Source organism: Meriones unguiculatus, chromosome 9 (assembly GCF_030254825.1).
Source record: "Meriones unguiculatus strain TT.TT164.6M chromosome 9, Bangor_MerUng_6.1, whole genome shotgun sequence".
NCBI lineage: Eukaryota > Metazoa > Chordata > Mammalia > Rodentia > Muridae > Meriones > Meriones unguiculatus.
The window spans coordinates 47,500,160-47,519,999 of NC_083357.1; the positions used below are offsets into that span (position 1 = coordinate 47,500,160).

At 38.9% G+C, this 19,840-nt stretch overlaps 1 protein-coding gene and 1 pseudogene across 2 annotated transcripts in view; one reads left to right on the top strand and one right to left on the bottom strand.

Moving 5' to 3' along the window:
- Nucleotides 1–784: 784 nt before the first annotated feature.
- Nucleotides 785–19,840, bottom strand: part of Setdb2 (SET domain bifurcated histone lysine methyltransferase 2) — a 38,872-nt gene continuing 19,816 nt past the window's right edge. For both annotated transcript variants that reach the window (XM_060391097.1, XM_060391098.1), the window contains 9 exons: nt 18,527–19,078; nt 16,635–16,751; nt 12,701–12,870; nt 11,384–11,582; nt 10,619–10,718; nt 9,962–10,055; nt 7,017–7,342; nt 3,991–4,079; nt 785–1,206 (listed from right to left, as the gene is read on the bottom strand). In XM_060391097.1, coding sequence (XP_060247080.1) covers nt 1,089–1,206; nt 3,991–4,079; nt 7,017–7,342; nt 9,962–10,055; nt 10,619–10,718; nt 11,384–11,582; nt 12,701–12,870; nt 16,635–16,751; nt 18,527–19,078 — 1,765 coding nt within the window. In that variant the 3' untranslated portion in view covers nt 785–1,088. The remainder of the gene's footprint in view (nt 1,207–3,990; nt 4,080–7,016; nt 7,343–9,961; nt 10,056–10,618; nt 10,719–11,383; nt 11,583–12,700; nt 12,871–16,634; nt 16,752–18,526; nt 19,079–19,840) is intronic.
- Nucleotides 13,165–13,758, top strand: LOC110540013 (high mobility group protein B1-like; annotated as a pseudogene).

A 19,840-nucleotide genomic window follows, 5' to 3' on the forward strand; every position in this document is an offset into this window, starting at 1 on the left:
GGAATACCAAACTACCCACAAAAACTTTGACCCAATATTTACCCTGCCTACAAGATGTGCAGGGATAAAGATAGAGCAGAGATTGAAGGAAGGTCCAACAAATACCTGGCCCAACCTGAGACTCACCCCGTGGGAGAGAGCCAACTCCATGACACTATTAACAATATTCTGCTATGTTTATAGCTGTCCTGTGTGAGGCTCCACTCAGCAGCAGATTGAAAGAATGTGAAGACTCACAGCCAAACACTGGGAAAAGCATAGTGGGTCTTGAGGAAAAGTGGGGGAGAAGGATAGAAGGATCTGGAGATGACAAGAACTCCACAAGAAAACCAACAGAGCCAACTAGCCAGGGCACAGAGGGGATTGTAGAGACTGAAGATCTAACTAAGGACCATACATAGAGTAGACATAGGCCCTACAGAGGTGTAGATGGTGGGCAGATCAGGGTTCATGTTGGTTTCCTAGTTTAGGGGAGCCATGGCTGTCTATGACATGGACTAGGCTTCCTTTTTGATCACTAACCCCCTGGCAGGCCTGTCTTGCCAGGCCTCGGGGGAAGATAAGCTTAGTGTTGATGTGACTTGATGAACTGAGGTGGGTGGATAGGGGGCTTCCCCTTTTATAAGGAATAGGGGAGGAGGAATGGGGGGAGAGGGAGGGTAAGACCAGAAGGAGAGGAGGGAGGGGGCTCCGAGCGGGATGTAAAGTAAATAAATTAAGTAATTAAAATAATGTATAATTTGGTCCTTTGGCACATAAATTAAAAATAATAATCACAAAACAATTTGGAAACCTAAAAATTTTATTGTAAATTTGTCTTAACATACAAAATACAAAAGTTAGTAAATTATACACTGGCATGTACATAGAACATATTGTTTATATTAACTCATGTAAAACTAAATAATAGTAATAACATGATACTTAATGCATGTTCTTATTTTGTTTCTGACTTAAATTACACAAAATTAGACATAAAACATGAATACCCTGACCAAGGGAAACAAAGGGATAACCACAGTTTCACTGACAACTGAGGTAGTTCCAGATTGTTCAGTTCATTTCATGACTAAACATCAGATATGAAGTCATATTATTTTTTTCCGACACTTATTAAACCCACATTGGCAGAGGATTTCTTTTTCAGGCATGGTCCCAGCTTCATAACCATAATCCCATGTTAGTTCTGTTCTTGCTTTCACATACCTATGAAGTAGAAATAAAGAAGAATCATAAATCATCCTAAATAATTACACATGAATCAACCTATAATGTAAATATTCATATTAACAAAATTAACCATCCCAAAGTTGATCTATTATCTCTCCACATTGGCTACCATATAAAATCATCAAATGGCTTAAAGAGTAGTCATCTGACTTTTATTTCAAGCCTCCCAAAATCCTATATAAGGAGTATCCATGAGGATAGTGTTTTGCACACATGAGGCTGTGGCATACAAGCAAATGGGATAATTCTAACTTTAAGGAAGATACGGGGATGGGCTTGTTTCTTATGTGGGATAGCTTTCTTTTTCAATTGCTATTTTTACTTGTTTTCCTTTGGGTGTTTTGGCAATGACTTTGCTATCTTTTCGCTTAGTATTTATCTTCTTGTATTTTTTCTCCTATATGTTTAAGAACTGTGGAAGATAGTACATTTCTTATCCAGTGTGGTTTTGCTTATGGCCATTTCCAATACCTCTGAAATGGAACTTATTGCTGCGTTGGGCTGTGAGCTGGTTATTGTACTGACCCAGGAGGAACCTGCAGTAAGTAGCTAAATAAAACTTGCTATCTGAATGGAGGGATCTGTGTCCTAAAGTCCTTCAGTGGAAGGTTCTTTACCTTCCTTCTATGGAGGCAACTGTGAACATGATGTATGCAAACAATACTGTGGGTCTGTATGTCACGGCACCTAGCTATCCAAGAAGTGTTCCCTGTGTAGGTAGATGGTTAGTTCCACTAGTTTTCTCAGACCATTCTAACCTGGCAATGGTGTTCATGTGATAAACCAGGATCTCATAACATTTACCCTTTTCATGATAGTTGGCATTTGTCCTTTCCTAGAAATTCAAGTGTAGTGGCCATATGTATTTGATGACCAGTTTCCTAAACCAAAGTCAGTCACTTACCATTCATCTTAAATGCATACATTTCCATAGAGATCGCTGACATGCAGACTAAAAAGCACTGACTACACCTTCCCTTTGTGTTACTCATCCATTCTTTCTGGCTGTGCTGGGGGTCAAAGCCATTGTTTTGTGTGGGTTAGGTGTTCCAATGTCCCCAGTCTACAGCTCCTTCACTTTAAAAAGTGCCGCCTAACACATGTCCATACCTTCTGTTTCTTCATAAGTACAGCTCTCTTACATTTTCTAACTAATACTAACTAATACTAATACTAACTAATACTTTTTGTTTGTTTGTTTGTTTTTAAACATTGCTAAAGATGAGACTGGGAGTAAATCTGAAGTAGATTAAAAGAATTATCTTAAAAAAAAAAAGGTCTAGATGACCTTCAATTCCAACACTTAGGGAGCAGAAGTAGTTGGATCTCTGTGAGTTATAGGCCAACCAGAGCTACACAGTGAGATCCAGTCTCAAAAACAAAACAAAACAAAACAAAAAGCAATTTGATCAGAAAAGTAACTGGGGCCTGTGCAGAGGGACTCACAGATAAGAAGCAACTGAAAGAAAGAGGTTGAGAAAAATAGAGTGGATTATTTGACTGACAAGAGGGTACAAAGAAGCAAGTTAAAAATCTACATCATTTAGCCAATCATGGAGGTCCACACTAGTAATCCTAGCATTTGGGAGGCCAAGGGAGGAGGACTGGATCCATGGCCAGCCCGGTGGTGGTGGTGGTGGCAGAGGAGCACACCTTTAATCCCAGAACTTGGGAGGCAGAGGCAGGAGGATCTGTGTTCAAGGACAGCCAAGATTACACACACACAAAAAATCTGTCTTAAAAAAAAACAATTAAACAACAACGAACCAAACAACAACAACAACAAACCCAATAAACAACAACAAAAGAGTTCTGGGCTCTATGTACTGAGTACGAGGTCAGCAAAGAGTAAACGGCAAAACTGTGGCACAACCCCCCCCAAAAAAAAAAAGTTAAATGAAACTCTCTGCAAAATGGAAGAAGAGGGGGATAGAAAGACCTGGCGGGGACAGGAACTGCAAAACAACAGAGCCAAAATACCTGAGTGCAGGGGGTCTCACAGAGACCAACACTCCAACCAAGGACAATGCATAGAGAGGACCTAGATCCCCTGTTCAAAGGAAGCCATTGGCTGCTCAGTTTCTAAGTGGGTTCCCTACTAAGGGATATAGGGGCTGTCTGTGACATGAACTCAGAGGCCAGCTCTTTGATCACCTCCTTCTGGGGGTGCAGCCTTGCCAGGCCACAGAGGAAGATGATGTAGCCAGTCCTGATGAGACCTGATAGGCTAGGATCAGACAGAAGGGAAGGAGGTTCTCCCCAATCAGGGGACTAGGAAAATGGCATAGGGGGAGAAGAATGGAGGGTAGTAGGACTGGGAGGAGATGAGGCAGGAGGCTGCAGTAGAAATACAAAGTGAATAAATTGTAATAAATAAAAATATAAATTAAATTTAAAAATTAGTACAAAAGAATATGTTCATATTTAGGAATAAGTCAAATTATAAAACTACACATTGAAAAGTTATTTTTTACTATATTCTGCTTATGAATATGCACAATAAAAATGGTAACTCTGTTAATCAAAATAGAATAAGCACTTTCCCTCATGTTTCCCTGAACTATGTAATCTGATGTCCTCAGCTCCTTAAATTAATCCTAAATGAAAATAAGAATAGAAATCCCAACTATTTAAATTTTTACTGACTAGATAACAGTTTAGAAAACCAGATGTTTGGGATTATGTTGCATCTTTTCATATTTATTATTTTAAAAGTAATGGCTGCAGCATTAAATTTTATAAGCAAAATTAATCACAAACCTGTTGGTGAAGAAGGCCACCAATGGAAAATTCCTGTCATGTGTTTCTACAAAAACATTCTGTACCCAGAGATTTGGGCAACAACTATGCTGTTAAAAAAAAAAAAAATTAACAAAGAGGTTAGCCACAGCATAAAATTTAGAAAAGTATGTGAATAACAGTGTTTCCTACACATTGCATTGTTTTAAGTGATATACAATGGACCACAGCTTTTAACAGCAGGAACTAATTCAGTAAAGGCACTCACACATCTTGGTGATAGAAACACATAGTAGAACCCCCCAAACAGGTATTGTTTGTCAGTACTTAATATTATTAAAAATACACTTACCTTTCGACTCATCAAAACTGTATTTAAAAGCGTTTTGTATAGAACCATGGCAATAGATATATATGTGTAAGATTGTTAATAAACATTGGATTTTAAACAGGAAACATTTGGAAATAATCTTAATACCTGCCAACTGGGAACTAGCTAAAATCAACACAATGGAATTCAAGGAAGCATAATGGGAGAACATGCTAACAAGAAGAATCAGGAACAGTGAGATGGCTCAGTGGGTAAAGGCATTTGCCAAAAAGCCTGACGACCTGAGTTTGCGTCCTGGAACTACGTGGTAAAAAGGGGAGATGGAACTCACACGGTGAAAAAGGAGAACCAAGTTTCCAAGTTGTTCCCTAGCCTCCACACATGCATGTGGCATATGTGTATCCCCACCCCACATACAAAAATAACTAAATGTAAAAGGAAAGGACCAGGAGCCCCTGTGTCCTGATACAGAATGAACTTCAGCACAGTGCTATTAGCTCAGAAGTGAATACAGTGGATATAAGATAGCTCAGTAATGTACCTGCTGTGCAAGCATGTAGACTGAGCTTTGTGTTAGCAGGATGGGAGAGGTAGGGACAGGAGGATCCCTGGGGCTTGCTGGCCTCATTAGTGAGATCCAGGGCAAGAATAGACTTGTTTAAAAAACCAAGGTGAATGGTACCAAGGGAACAACACCCATGATTGACCTCTGGCTCCCAAGCACACAAGCACATATGTGCAAGTAGGCTGCCACCCATGCACTCACACACACTCACAAAGTGAATAAGCTAAAAATAAATAAATAAAAAATAAAAAAGGGAGCATATATATGAATTCACTTGCATTTGCAGAGCTAAAAAAAAAAAAAGAAAGAAAGAAAAAGAAAAAAGTAGAAAAAACAAGAGCCATAGAATGGGGGTCAAGAAAAGTGGCTGCATTATAAGTTCCAGGACCCAGGGCTACACAGAAAAGAAACTGTCTCAAAAAACCAGTAATAAACAAACAAACAAGCAGAGAAGGTCCCAAAAACAAGCAAAAGTGTTGACAGAGTTTAACACAAGGGTATATGCAATATAATCCTTATATCCTAATCCAAACTAACACCTCTGAAAAGGAGCCATGCATAAACCTAGTCATTTCTCTCAATACATCCATGCAACCTTTTTCCAGGGCTTGTAACATGATGGTAACCCCAATACCTGTACTTCTTAGCTGCCCACTGCTTTCCCAGTACTGATGTTTATTACCATCAAAAGACCCATAAAGATAAAGCCTCTACAATATTCTTGTATATGTCTATCATTTACTTTCAATGATAATTACTTCTTATTCACCTTTTTTGGTAATTTGTACAACTGAATTTGAAAACGTAGTATGTTTTGTGCACACATGTGCATGTGAAGGTATGCATGCATATATGTGGAACTAGAAGTCAAATGTCAAGATGTCTTGATTGTTCTTCACCTTCTTTTTCACAACAATAATTTTTATAACCTTATATTTTGAGACAAGGTATCATTGAACTTGGAGCCCCAGCATCTTCCTGTCTAGTCCCCAGTATTGGTATTACAAGTGTGTGCCATTATACCTGTTGTGTGTGTCTATATATGACATACTGTGTGGTGCTGTGTACATGTGTGTGCACAGGTGCACATGTCTGTGTATGTGCATGGGGAAGCCAGAGGAGGGTGTTGAATGTGCAGCTCTATTAAGCTTCACTATAATCTTTCACTGAAACTGGACCTAGCAAGTCTTCTGCCTCTGCCTCCAAGAGTGCTGGGATTACAGGCTTGCACATTGCCACACCAGCTTTTTATGTGGAGGCTGAGATCCAAACTCAGGTCCTAGTGCTCACCCGGCAAGCACTTTACTGAGTCATCTTCATAGCCCTGAAAACTTGATGTATCTATTGTTCTTTGGTCTTATGGGGAGTTTTATTTTGTTTTGTGGTAGCCCAGGCTGGTCTAAAACCCAGGAAATCCTCCTGCCTCAGCCTAAGAAGTGCTAGGATTATAGGCATGAGCCACCATGCTCAGCCATTTCTTAAGTTTCCTAGAGCAAATGTTTACGGAATGGTAAGTACTTCCAAGCAATTTATATTAATTACTATGATCTTCAAGAGACCTCAGTCATTCCCACATTAGCAGTAGAAATTAAACATCGGGAAACAGCATGCACAGATAGACAAACGGAGGACTGGCTCAGGTAGCCTCTTCCACGTTTAGAATCCATTAATCCTATCTTCCTGATAAATTTTAAGGAAGAGTGCTTAGAAATAGGAATCGGGTCTTTTCTGAGACTGATGCTCCAAACAAGGACCATGCATGGAGATAACCTAGAACCCCTGCACATGGCGGCTCATGTGTCCAAGAAGGTTCCCTAATAATAGGAACAGGGGCCATCTCTGACATGAACTCATGGGCTGGTTCTTCGATCACCTCCACCTGAGGGGGGAGCAGCCTTACCAGTCCACAGAGGAAGACAAAGAAGCCAGTCCTGATGAGACCTGATAGAATAGGGTCAGATGGAAGGGGAGGAAGACCTCTCCTATCATTGGACTGGGGGATGGGCATAGGAGAAGAAGAGGGAAGAAGGGAGGGATTAGGAGGGAGTGGGAGAGGGGGCTACAGCTGGGATGCAAAGTAAGTAAACTGTAATTAATAAAAACAAAATTAAAATTAAAAAAGGAAATAGGACTCTCCACCCTGATACTCACATTAAGGAAGCGGCCCACGTTTCCATCTTCTGAAGCATCCAGTAGAAACAGACTCTCCTTACCAAGCTCTACCAGGGAAGTTGATAGAACCTTTGTCCTTTCACTTGGCAACTTTTTATCACATAAGACATGTGGGCTTTGAGAGGCTGCAGACTCTTCGTCTTGGGACTTTTTTACTGGGACTTTGAGCACCTTTTTAGTGTCCTCACTCTTCAGTGTGGCCATGTGCTTACACCTGGAGGAAGTGTCTTTGCTACCTGGAGTTATATTTACCATGTCTGATTCAATCAGCTGTTGGTCTTCAGTTTGGTTTGAACTTGAATCCTCTAGTAGAAATTGTGAGAAAGGAAGTGTCAGGACATATACGTGGCTGAGTGACAGTGCTAAGGTTAAGTCAATCATAGCTGCTTTAATTAGCACTAACCCTTATCACATGTTAAAAGCAGGCAGTATTACTTGAATTTTATAAATGGAAACATTACGTCTGGAGGACTGACTCATACAGAGAACTGCAGAAACACAGAGATGTGCCCGGCTACTAAAGCCTGTTGTCTTTCTGTGGCATTACACCTTTTAATGAATCTACATGTTGCTTTCTCATTAATGGATTAAATATTAAATTTAAAAAGTGGCTTTCTTTCCATCGACTCTGGAATCTATATTTAAGTATATTCTAGACATATGTAACAAAGAGAGTGGCTAAGCCTTTACATCATTAACATGTCATGGTCTTAAGAAAACTGTTAAGAGGGCCCCCCCCCCCAAAACTCCAGCAAAAACAACTGCATTTCATAGGATTTGTACTCATTTATGTTTGGTGCTTTTACTAAATGACCAGTCAAAAACTGTACTTTACAAACTAATAAAGATGATAAGCTGCTTGGTCAGTTTTTGTATTCATAATCTATGGAATTAATCTTTTATGAACATACAAAGTATGAATACATGTCAGAAAGAGAATAACTAAGTTTACGTACTTAAAAGAAAAAAAAACCCACTCATGCCCACATAATCCAGTGCCACACCCCACAAAAATACTTCAGTTAAAAAGTGAATCTTGGCCATCCTGACGAGACCTGATAGGCTAGGGTCAGATGGAAGGGGAGGAGGACTTCCCCTATCAGTGGACTGGGGGAGGGGCAGGGAGGAGATGAGAGAGGGATGGTGGGTTTGGGAGGGAATGAGAGAGGGGGCTACAGGAGGGACACAAAGGGAATAAACTTTAATAAATCAAAACTAAGTTTAAAAAAGCTGCTCTTGGGATAGTCACGTGGTGTAGCCTGAAATTCTGAGTTTAGTCACTGGACACCATATGATAGAAGGAAAGGACAGATGCCTAAGAGCTGTCCTCTGACTCTGGCACGCCATGACACATGTACCTCAACAATCTTTTCCCTCAAATAAATAGGTAAATATTTTTCTAAAGAGAGGGGGAGGCAAACATCTTTGAAGGTATTCTTTTTTTCTTTAAAAAAAAGTTAATCTCAAAAAGCCAGGAGCAGAACAGTAGTTACTAGAACCTGGAAAGGCTGTGAGGAAGAGGGGCCAGAAGGAAGTTGTTAAAGAGCGCACAGTTGTAGTTGGATAGGAGGTATAACTTCTAATGTTCCAGATAGCACAGGAAGATAACAATGTTGGCAATAATTAATGGCATACTTCCAAATAGCCAATAAGGAAGATTTGAAATGTCCCCAACATAAAGAAATGACAAATCCATGTGGTTAATGATCACTATACACTGTATACTGCTATGCTAGATCATATATATAAGTAACTGTTAATAAAAAAGCTTTTTAGACAGAAATTTTACTTCCTTAAAATAAAGGCTCTCAGTTTAATCATTACCATGTAGATACTGATCCTACGGTATTTTGTACTTAAAGATTTCTGGAGCTTTCTTCTAGCTTTTTGACATTGTTATCTGAACTGTCTGCAACATATACTTAGGAAATGATGAAAATAGTGAAAAAGCCAAAGCAACCACACTTACCATGGCTCAAGTGTATTAAAGGGTATAATACTGATTACGTAAAAATGTTCTTTCTTGATAGAACTGTCCTAGTAAGACACAGCCATACCTCCATCAACCTATCCTTTAACACCAGGTGAGGAGTTGGGGTTGCAGGTTAAGGATGTGAAATGGGGGAAGATGCAGCAGTGGCTGGCCTGTTCTCCAAGACCTCTGTCACCCATAGCTCTCTACCGAGGGATCCATCAAAATATAAATGTTTCCACATCCAGGTCTGCCCAAGCTGTAACATTTACCGGGCAGAGGCTGTACTCTGAAAGACAGTACTCTGTAGAGGAGATTCATACCCTCACTAGCATTACACTGAGGATCCTATACAGTGGTGTGGGCTGAATTGGTTGAGTGATGTATCTTTAAGAGCCCAAAAGAAAGATCTGAAGTGTGTCTGCTTTAGACAGCACTTTTAAAGCCACAGACAACACCTGTGGACCACATAGTCATAGCCTTCCACTCTGTCCCTCCAGCTATGCAGTAGGTCACTGCTGAAACTAGACCAGAAGTCTGAAAACTCCTGTAAATTCAGGACTAATCAACAAGAATTTGGTAGTTATATGATCTCCATAGTGACTATTCAATTATGCTGATGTAGAGTGAAAGTAGAAGCACGTAAATCAATGCCTGTAGCTTATACTCCACTAAAACTTTATTTATGGACACTCACCTTGTAAGTTCATATATTTTTGAGAGTCATGAAATATTATGCACTGTCTTATTTTTTCAACTATTTAAAAACATAAAAAAGTATCCTTTCACCAATCATAATTAGCATTTGGCAGGCCAGATTTACAGCACAGTTTACCAATTTGCACATGACAAACCCATCAATTTGTTATGAAGTCTATGGAAAGGAGCTATAGGCATTAAACAAAGGAGACAACAAGGCAGGGGAGGTGAGCAACCATGGTGAAGTGCCTACCGTGAGCTGTCCCAGCTTTAGAGGTCCAGGGTTCTTGAGCTGGCTTAAATCCATTCTTATTTCTTGGGGTGGAAGGCTCTGAGAAAATACTTCCCTTCAAAGAAAATAAGAAAGATAGCTGTATTTCCTAAGTCATGAAAAAGTACTTATCAGTTGGGCCTCTTTCACCTCTTTTCACTCTTTGCAGGACATATAGAGTAGGTTTGTTCTAAAAAGCTGCAAAGCTGGTACTATGAAGATCTTTGACATGAGTGCAGCCAACATGTGTCCCCTTTACACTGTCTATTTCCAGGCATTTTAGTAAGCTACAACCACAACAATTGTCAAGGTATTATTTGGGCTAAAAACATAATAAATTTGACTGCATCTCAGACCTCAATAGCCTATATGTTCAAAACAATAAAGTAAATCACACATAGTATTATGTAGCATAAATCATACATAGTATTATGTAGCATAAATATTTTAATATTTACTAAAAAAAAAGATTATGGTTCATGTACTTGGAAAGGCATCATCTTTTCTTTTTGTTTTTCAAGATAGTGTCTTGCTTTGTATCTCAAATTGACTTCAAATTCATGGTCCTCCTGAATTGGCCTCCCAAGCACTAACATTGCAGGTGAGCCACTACGCTCAGTTTCATTTTATAGTTTTTACCATGCTTTTCTCATTGTAGTGAAAAACAGTATTCTTGGATTTAGGGCTTCTAATGACTGAGTGATGCTGAGTTCTTGCATTATTTCTATAGTTCATTTCCCTAAAAAGGAAAAAAAAAAGTTATTCTATATATCACCAAAAGTTCATTTTATTAGACGTTAAATATAGGTAATATCCTTACTTCACAAACTTCCATTATTGTAGGGACTGGAGATGTGGCTCTGTGATTAAGAGCACTAGCTGCTTTTCCAGAGGACATGGGTTCAATTCCCAGCACCCACATGTTTGCTCACAGTATCTGTAACTCCAGTCCCTGGGGAACTAAAGCACACTTCTGGCCCCTGAGGGCACCAGGCACACAAGCGGTACAGGCAAAACGCACATACACATAATATAAGATTAAAATTAAAATATTAAAAAGAAACATCTATGTTACTTAATGGAGGAAAGAAAGGTAATCATTATATATCAATAATTTTAAATGTTTTTTTTTTTTTAAAAAAAAATTAAGGGACCAAATAAAGCTTTCTAAATAGGATGGTGATACAAAAAGAAAATTATATTGGCTAGAATTTTAAGGTAAGAATGCTGGATTAAAAAAAAAAAAAGAATGCTGGATTTCTAGAAGTGTTAAACTTATTGTGATATTGTGAGGCAAGGTGATGTTTAGGGAAGGGGTGGTGGGATGAGAGAAAGAGAGGGAAAAACCCCAAACACTCCTAATTCGTAAGGGGGGATGCCATGTCATCCTGTGTTTTTACTTACACAACAGGTGCTTTGAGATCACGGCTAAACTCAGGAGGACATTTCTCAGTTTTACAACTTCCAGGATGTGTTTCACAATCTTCACGTACAACTTCTAGTCTCCTCTTTTTGGAAAATGTATTTTTCACAATGTTCTGCTGTTCTTTTTCATTTTCATCAGTATTAGTTTTCTTGGGAGTGGCTTTGCTCAGTAACCTTCCTGAAATAAGACAGATAGTGATCAAAACAGAAAACTGCTAACAAGTAGGCATTTGTCTTCTCTGTAAATAAAGGCTCTGTGCTAAGTACGCCTTTTTTCTAGAAAAGATAAGCCCACCCTAGAAATTCTAGAACACAGGTAACTCATCCAAGAAAACCATTCCAAGATGGTAAAAAAAGGTCAATGGGAGACTTACTGTCTAACATTTTAATATTAGCTATCTGAAAGAAACACCAGTCAATTTTGGTATTTTAAATTTGGTAAGTTTAAAGGTAAAACAAAAACAAAAAGCACTGCAGACAATGAAAAGTAAAGGTGTTTAATTTTTTTTTTTAAATTTGAAATCTTAAACTCTTTAAAATTTGTGACATCTACCTACTATTATGCTCAAACTCAGTTTAATATTAAAATCTTTGTCTCATTAATATATCTTCTTTCAAGAGTCAAATTACCCATATCAAGTTAGAATTTGTGGTTAGCTATTCCCACTTGTATTTCTAGGTCAGCCTCGGGTCCATGTTCTAGCTCTGCACACCAATAACGCTTCCTGGACACCACTCACGGTGCAGAAGCAGCCTCACTGTGTTAGTCTGCAGACAGAGGACAGACACCTAGGCAGGCTGGGAAGTGTGTGAGTATGCAAATGGTGTGTGACCAACTAACTACTCTGGAGGCCCTGAAACTGAGTGAGAGGCTTAAAGTGACTGTTTGAATAACCAGTATAAATATTAACTTGTGAAATTCTAGCAACAGTACGAAACATCAAGAAGGGGGTTTTGATTGACTGTTTTTACTTCAGTAAGTGGTCATTACATCAAAAAGGGGTTTCTGATTATTTTTACGTCAGTAAGTGCTCATTTATTTAGTTATTTTAAGATATTTTCTCCCCTCACTCCAGAGCATCTGTAGCCCTGGTGAAACAGCTTTTCCTTTCTGATATACTTGGTACCTATGGCATCTGAGCTCTTCAGGAACCAAGATTCAGTCTTGTCTCCTTTGGCGCTCCCCCTACATACTGTTGTTTCTGTACCTGGCTAAAATGCCAATAGCTCTGACTAGGACAGCATATATTTAGATTATACAGATCCTACTAGGAATTAGACAAATCTTCGCTTTACCTGAATAAATGCACACAAATGTCCCTCTGTCAATGTCATCCAGGCAGCGGACTCCCCAGCCCTTCTTCTCACTTTTGAACACCTGTAGCCTCACCTGAGGACCATGTTGGATGACTCGGTTTTGACACAACTGTCGGTTACACTTGCACAATAGGTTGCATTCATAAATGCTGGCAACAACACACATAAGACGATATAAATTAGATAGCTCAAAAAGCAAAATAAGTGAATGATGCTACTTCACTTAACTAATAATGAAACTGAGGGAAGTAAGTGCAAAAGCATAAGGTTAGATTGCCTGAGTTTACTAGCTACAGTTTCTGTTTTTAAAATGGAGTTTAGGTCTGGCTACTGCTCTCACAGCCATTGCAGTATACTGAGCTCCAAAGAGACAAGCACTGGGGCAAGCATGAGCCAGAAGGGCACTGGGCGACTCTGTGCCTCACAGCCGGAAATGAACTAAACATGGCAAAGAAAATCCTAAGAAGCCAAGAGGCAAAACATCTTCACATGCATTCTTTGTGCAGACCTGCCAGGAGGAGCACAAGAAGCCACGGATGTTCTGTCAGCTTCTCAGAGTTCTCCAAGAAGTGCTCAGAGAGGTGGAAGACCATATCTGCTAAAGAAAAGGGGAAATTTGAAGACGTGGCAGAGGCTGACAAGGCTCGTTATAAAAAAGAAATGTAAACCTACATCCCCCCCCAAAAGGAGAGACCAAAAAGAAAGTTCAAGAACCCCAGGGCATCCAAGAAGCCTCCTTCGGCCTTCTTGTTCTATCCCGAATACCACCCCAAATCAAGGAAGAGCACCATGGCTTATCCATTGGCGATGCTGCAAAGAAACTAGGTGAGATGTGGAACGACATTGCTGCGGACCACAAGCAACCCTATGAGTGAAAAGCTGCCATGCTGAAGAAGCACAAAAAGGACATTGCTGCTTACAGAGCTAAAGGAAACCCTGACACCGTGAAAAATGGTATGGTCAAGGCCAAAAAGAGCAAGAAGAAGAAGGAAGTGGAAGATGAAGAGGATGAGGAAAGAGTAGGAAAGAGAAGATGATGAATAAGTTGGTTCAAGCGCAGTTGTTTTTTTATTTTTGGTCTATAAAGCATTTAAACTCCCTGTATACAGCTCACTTCTTTCAAAGAAAAAGACTGAAATATAAGGCTGTGTAAGATTTGTTTGCTGTTGTTGTTGTTTTGTAGAGTTAACACATTATAGAATGTGCCTTTAGATAGCCCTGTCCTGGTGGCATTTTCAGTGGCCACTAACCTTGCCTGGTACAGTCTAGGGGTTGTAAATGGGCACAGAAATTTATAGCAGCTTCTTGTTGGATCACAGCACAAATTAGTTACATATGGAGACAGTAGGGTTTTTGTTTGTTTGTTTGTTTCCATCTTCAGTTGTCTGTGATGTAGCCTATAGAAAGACAACTGTCGTTCTGTTACCTGAATACTACTCTGTAACTGCAAAAAAATATTGCAGCTGTTTTGTTGACATTCTGAATGCATTTAAGTAAATACAATTTTTTTATTAGTATTGTTTTCCTTTTCATAGATCTGAAATTTTTTCTTCTTAAGGGGAAGCTAGTCTTTCGCTTTTGCCTATTTTGTGTCACATGGATTATTGTAATGTTTATCTTTTCATATAGTTAGCTGAAAAAAGTTTTTGCCTCCACACCTGCATACTGTGATGGGGTAGGTAGCATTTTCCTCCACCGATAAACCTCCAGAATCATCATCAGCTAGATAAAGGATCCTAGACAGTCCACTTGGCAAAGAAGAAGGTGATCAGTTCTGTCACACCAGGAGATTATTAGAATAAAGAATCGGAAAATCTGTCCTTGAAGGACTAATTTGAAATGCTCTAATCCTTACACAAGGACTCCTTTAACTACTGTTACTGTGCAATGGCAGCTATATTGTACAGTTCCCCTACAAAAGAAGACCTGAGAATGATGTATCCCCAAAAGCATGAGTTTAAAATATAAGACTGCCAGACTAAACTTCCTGTTGCCATTAGTCTAGGTGAAGGCCACGATGAGGACGCTGGCTATAATGCTTTTGCTCGTCCATCTACATATAGATTGATCAGGAAACTTCACTGTTTAAAGTATTTTCAATTAATTGAGCCAGCTTTTCTTAAAATTATAACATATTTGAGATTAAAATAAGGGTATATTTTCCTGTATTGTGATTTGTCATCTATAAATCAGATACAAGGATAGTACCAGTCATCCAGTCCATTCAGTTTTTGTTTATAAAACCCAAACTCACTCATTAATCATGTTTAACCTGTTTAATTATGTTTAGGGCATAATTTGACAATTATGTGGTTTTTTTGAGACTATCGTTCTCTTAAAGTGCCAGTGTTTTTTATGTGCTTTTGTTATGGAGTGCTGTTATATAATTATATCTTGTGTTCTTCACATTTGTGTTCAGTTATGTAATTTTAGAAGGAATACTGAACATGAGTCCTGGATGATACTAATAAATAATTGTGTAGGTTAAAAAAAAAATAAAACGGAGTTTGTTTTTATTTATTTCAGACTGTGTGCACAATTGCACCATGCACATGCCTGGTGCTTACAGAAACCACAGGAGGGCACTGGATCCCTGGGACCAGAGTTATACCTGACCATAAACACATGTGGGTGCTGGGATTTGAATTTGGGCCCTCTTGAAGAACAGCCATCTTCCCAACCTCAAATGAGAAGCTTATATGACAGAGCTTAACCCACAGGGCTGTTTCATCAGCATCCACAGCTCAGTGTTTACGTGATGTTACATGTTGCTCAGGACACAGGAAACGTTAGCTTTTGAAACTTGTAAAGGAACGTCTAGAATCAACGCTTCTAGTTCTAGTTCTTAGGATTAATCTTGATAGGATGAAAATTATCAACTGTCAAGTTAGCTTCCATCACTTACTTTTTCTTTTAATAAGTATATTTTTTATATTATGAGTGTGTGTGTGTGTGTGTGTGTGTGTGTGTGTAATCATACTCGTGCATGTGTTGCATGCACCCACACAATCACAGAAGCCAGAGGGTGTCAGGTGTCTGCTCTACCAGTCTCTGCTTTACGCCCTTGAGACAGGATCCCTTCAGTGAACCTGAAGCCAAGCCAGAGCCAGCAAGCCTCAGGGATCCTTATCGTCAGCCTTTAACAGCACTGGGCTAACAGGCATAGATAGTTTTCTATGTAGGTGCTGGTACAGAATTCAGGTCCTCACCCTGTTTCCAACTGAGTTAGCTCCTCAGCTCCTTCGTTAGTTTTTGAAGCAGCTTCCCTATGCAGCTCGGGCTGGTCTTGAACTCAGTATCGTTTAGCTTCTGCCTCCCAACTGCTGAAGGCATATGTTTTAATGGAAAAAGGCCTACTCAGAGTCACTCATACCCTGAAGAGCCAGACGTGAAGCAGATGAGTGAGTGTTTGAGTATATGCTGATGTATGTGTGGTCACTGACTTCCATTTCTAAGAATATATGATGCTCTCATGTTATTATTTCTTAATAATCTAGATTTTCAGTATCAGAAACAAGTAATAAACAAAACCTGTAAGACTGGAAGCCAAAATAAAAAAGTACTCTCAGGGGTGGATCAGGGTAAAATGCTTGTTTTGTAAGCATAAGGACCTGAGTTCAGATGCCTAGAATGCATATAAAAGCTGGTCATGGTGGAGCACATGTGTAACCCTGGCTTGGGGTAGGGTAGCAGAGATAGGCGGGTCCTGGGGGCCAGCCAGTCTCGCCAAAGTAGGAAGCTCCAGGCTCAGTGATCAGCCTTATCTGGAAAAACAAATACAGCAGACAGTGAGTGAGGAAGACACCTGGCTTCGACCTCTGGCTTCCATGTGTGCACACAATGGCACAAGACATAAAAAGCAGCATCCTTCATAGACACAAACACACTGTAACAAGTCCTTACAGTTCCTTACCCAGTAGGTATGGGTCTCTGCAGTCTTTTATAGTTATAGCCACTACACTTTCCATTAGGTGACAAGGGACACTCTTTGGCATTCTTTGCTGTCAACTGAAGACATGCACATTTTTTTCTAAAAGAAAGGCAGTGGATGGAGAAGTTAGAATACAAAAAATAACAAAGTTATGAGACTTGGTAAAAGTGTAAATGAAATAAAAAATGGTGTACTTTATTTATAAGAGGGGTTTTGCTCAAGGACTTTATGAAAATGTCCCTAAACACAACAGGTGTATCTGAAAATAACCAAATCAAAAGCTTATTACAACTAATATAAACGGTACTGAGCTACCTAATCATGAAATAGACATTTAACTAGAGGGTTTTTTACGTTTCAAAATGGATGTTTTACTCAGCAGATGCTCACTTGTTGACAGCCTTAGTTCTGCTCTTCTACTGTAGATTAATTAAATAGTTATTGTCTGAGGCCTATCAGGACCCTGAATGCTTTAAATCTTACATTACTACCAAAGCCTATTTATTTGTGCTTTCCCCATATACTCTGAAACACTGCCACGTGATAGCAGAATTAATCTGTCCTTGCATGCTTTATTTTCTTGCATATCATTACTTGTGTTGTTTGGGGCCACTATTAAATGAAATACGCCTTACTTGGATGTATTGCAAGCATGGCACTTGATCTGCTAATCAATGTGGCTGGTAAGTCACTAACTGGTTAGACAAAGAGAAGATTCACATTTCAAGTGGAGTATGCAGTTTAACACTCATGATTTGAGGGCACATGGAATTTTCCACCTAATGTTTATTATTATTATATTATTATTACTAATGTATATGGGTATTTTGTCTGCATGTATATCTATGTACCACTTACATACCTGATGCTTACTGCCCAGGGAGGTCAAGTGGATCCCTTGGCACTGCATGGGAATTGCCATGTGGGTGCTGACACTGAACCTGGGTCCTCTGAAAGAGCAGCCAGTGTTCTTAACCTCTGAAACATCCCTTCAGCACATTATTTTTAGACTACAACAGCTATATTGATTATCAGATCACGTGTCACACTTGTAATGCTTCAGAGTATGTGGAAAAGCACAAAAGACTCACTTTGGTACTAATACAAGATTTTAAGCATTCGGGGGTCTTTGAGTATACCTCTCAGATAATGAGGGAATTACCTATATTACCCCCCTTTCTTTTGCTTAGTATAGGTAGCTGAATTTGCATAGAGTTAACATATTAACATAGAATACTAATCTACCCAATTATCTGCAAACCTACAAATGCATATATATTACATGTCTATAAAAGAAAATGCTTCTCAAGATCTTGATGTATTAGAACATGTTTTCACTTTCTTGATGGGATGTCAATACAATGGTTAGACACTGGTAGTTGTGAGCACACTGACATTCCAAAAAAATCAGTCAGGAATACTTAATTTGCAAACTATAACAAGTAAGATAAAAATTAGGAACAAAGGTTTAAATACTGCCTCTCCAATCTGTCTGCTCTGTGACTTCTCTGAATTTATTTCTGAGACTAACTTCCTTACTTGTATGACAGAAATATACTACCTAACACACAGGTTTTTGTGATGATGATGGGAATGTATTTAGTGTTTTGGCATTCAAGACACTCATAAATGATACTGTAACTGCTATTACAACTATGGTACCATATAAAAGGAAATACTCTTCCTTTGAAGAAATAACTTTCAAATTACTATTTTTGGCAGTTATGGTTAATGAGATGGAACATCTTTTCATCTATTTTAGACAATTTGTGCTCACATTTTAGACAGACAGAATGACGAACTGGAACACAGTAGGACTAGACAAGTAGTCTACATTTGGAAGACGATTGGAAAAGTCATGTCTTTGTACTCACATGTCTACGCAGCCCTCAGAGCAGTCACACGAATCAGAAAAGATGCTGGAAAAGTTTAGATAATATGCTCGGGGCCATACTCTCTTTCTGTACTTAAACTGTGGAAGTTTACTACCATCAATTTCATTACAGAATGAAATTGGCACCGACTCCACTCCATTACTAATGTCCACTTCATAAACAACTCCATCTTGCTTTGGGTAATTCCGAGTCAACTGAACGTAAGTATTGAAGGAAAAGTTGTCTGTGTATAAAAAGTTACACTCTGTCTCAAGTAGGTAACGAAACACTTCCCTCATGTTTCTTAGACTCCGTCCACAGGGTGCTTTATAATTCACATGCAGGGCGGAAGAACGAGAGCTTGTCTTTGCGTGTCGTCTCTGGAAGTGACATCTGATTGGTAGCTGCAGAGGGTTTTCTTCCTTCAAACACAGTGGTCTTTCCCTCAGACAAGCACTGGAGCAGACATGGCGATGGAAAGGTACACTCAAACGGGGTTCCTTCTCCCCTAAATCTTCAGCCTTATTGTTCACGGGGAGGAATACTGTAGATCTATTAGAATATATAAATTATTAGTAAATACCTCAAATGGATAGTTTAACTTCATTTCTAAAAACACTGTAAACTAAGTTGACTGTTATGTACTAAACCTTCTTGGATAACAGTAAGAGAGCCTAGACTTTGAAATGCTTTAGGTATTCTCAAGGCATTTAAAGGTCAGGTTTAACTTAAGACAATTACAGGAAGCCTAATGGTAATTGTGATGTTCTACTAGGCTCTGACACAGCACACCGAGAGCCTGCACTTATTTAAGTGATGAGAATTGCATTTCTTCATGTGTGATTTGTTAAGTCTTTGCCTAGCAAAACTAAGGCTAGCTGAAGAATTAGTTAAAAATTCTCTACAGTGCCTACAACTAAAAAATTTTAGCTGACCCTCCCCTACCAATATGTAATCTTACTGACATTCTGAGAAAAATAGCAAACTAATGAAAGAAAATGGGACTGGTATTCACTTTAAGGGGGAAAAATATGAAAATAATTTGCATTTTTAACTCAGTTTTTAAACTTCTACAAAGAACATGAGTTTTATTTTACTAAGTGTTTACTATACATTAAAAACAGGTATTTTATTTACTTCTGTCTTAAAAATCCCCAATATGTCTATTACATACCTGTGTTTACTATGTAATAGACACTGAAACACAGGCACTTTCACATGATGAACAGTGATGTGAGTGGCAACTTCATGGTGTGTTGCTATCTCTGTCATTCCTGTTAGTCTATACTATTAGAAACCAATTTTTGTTAATAT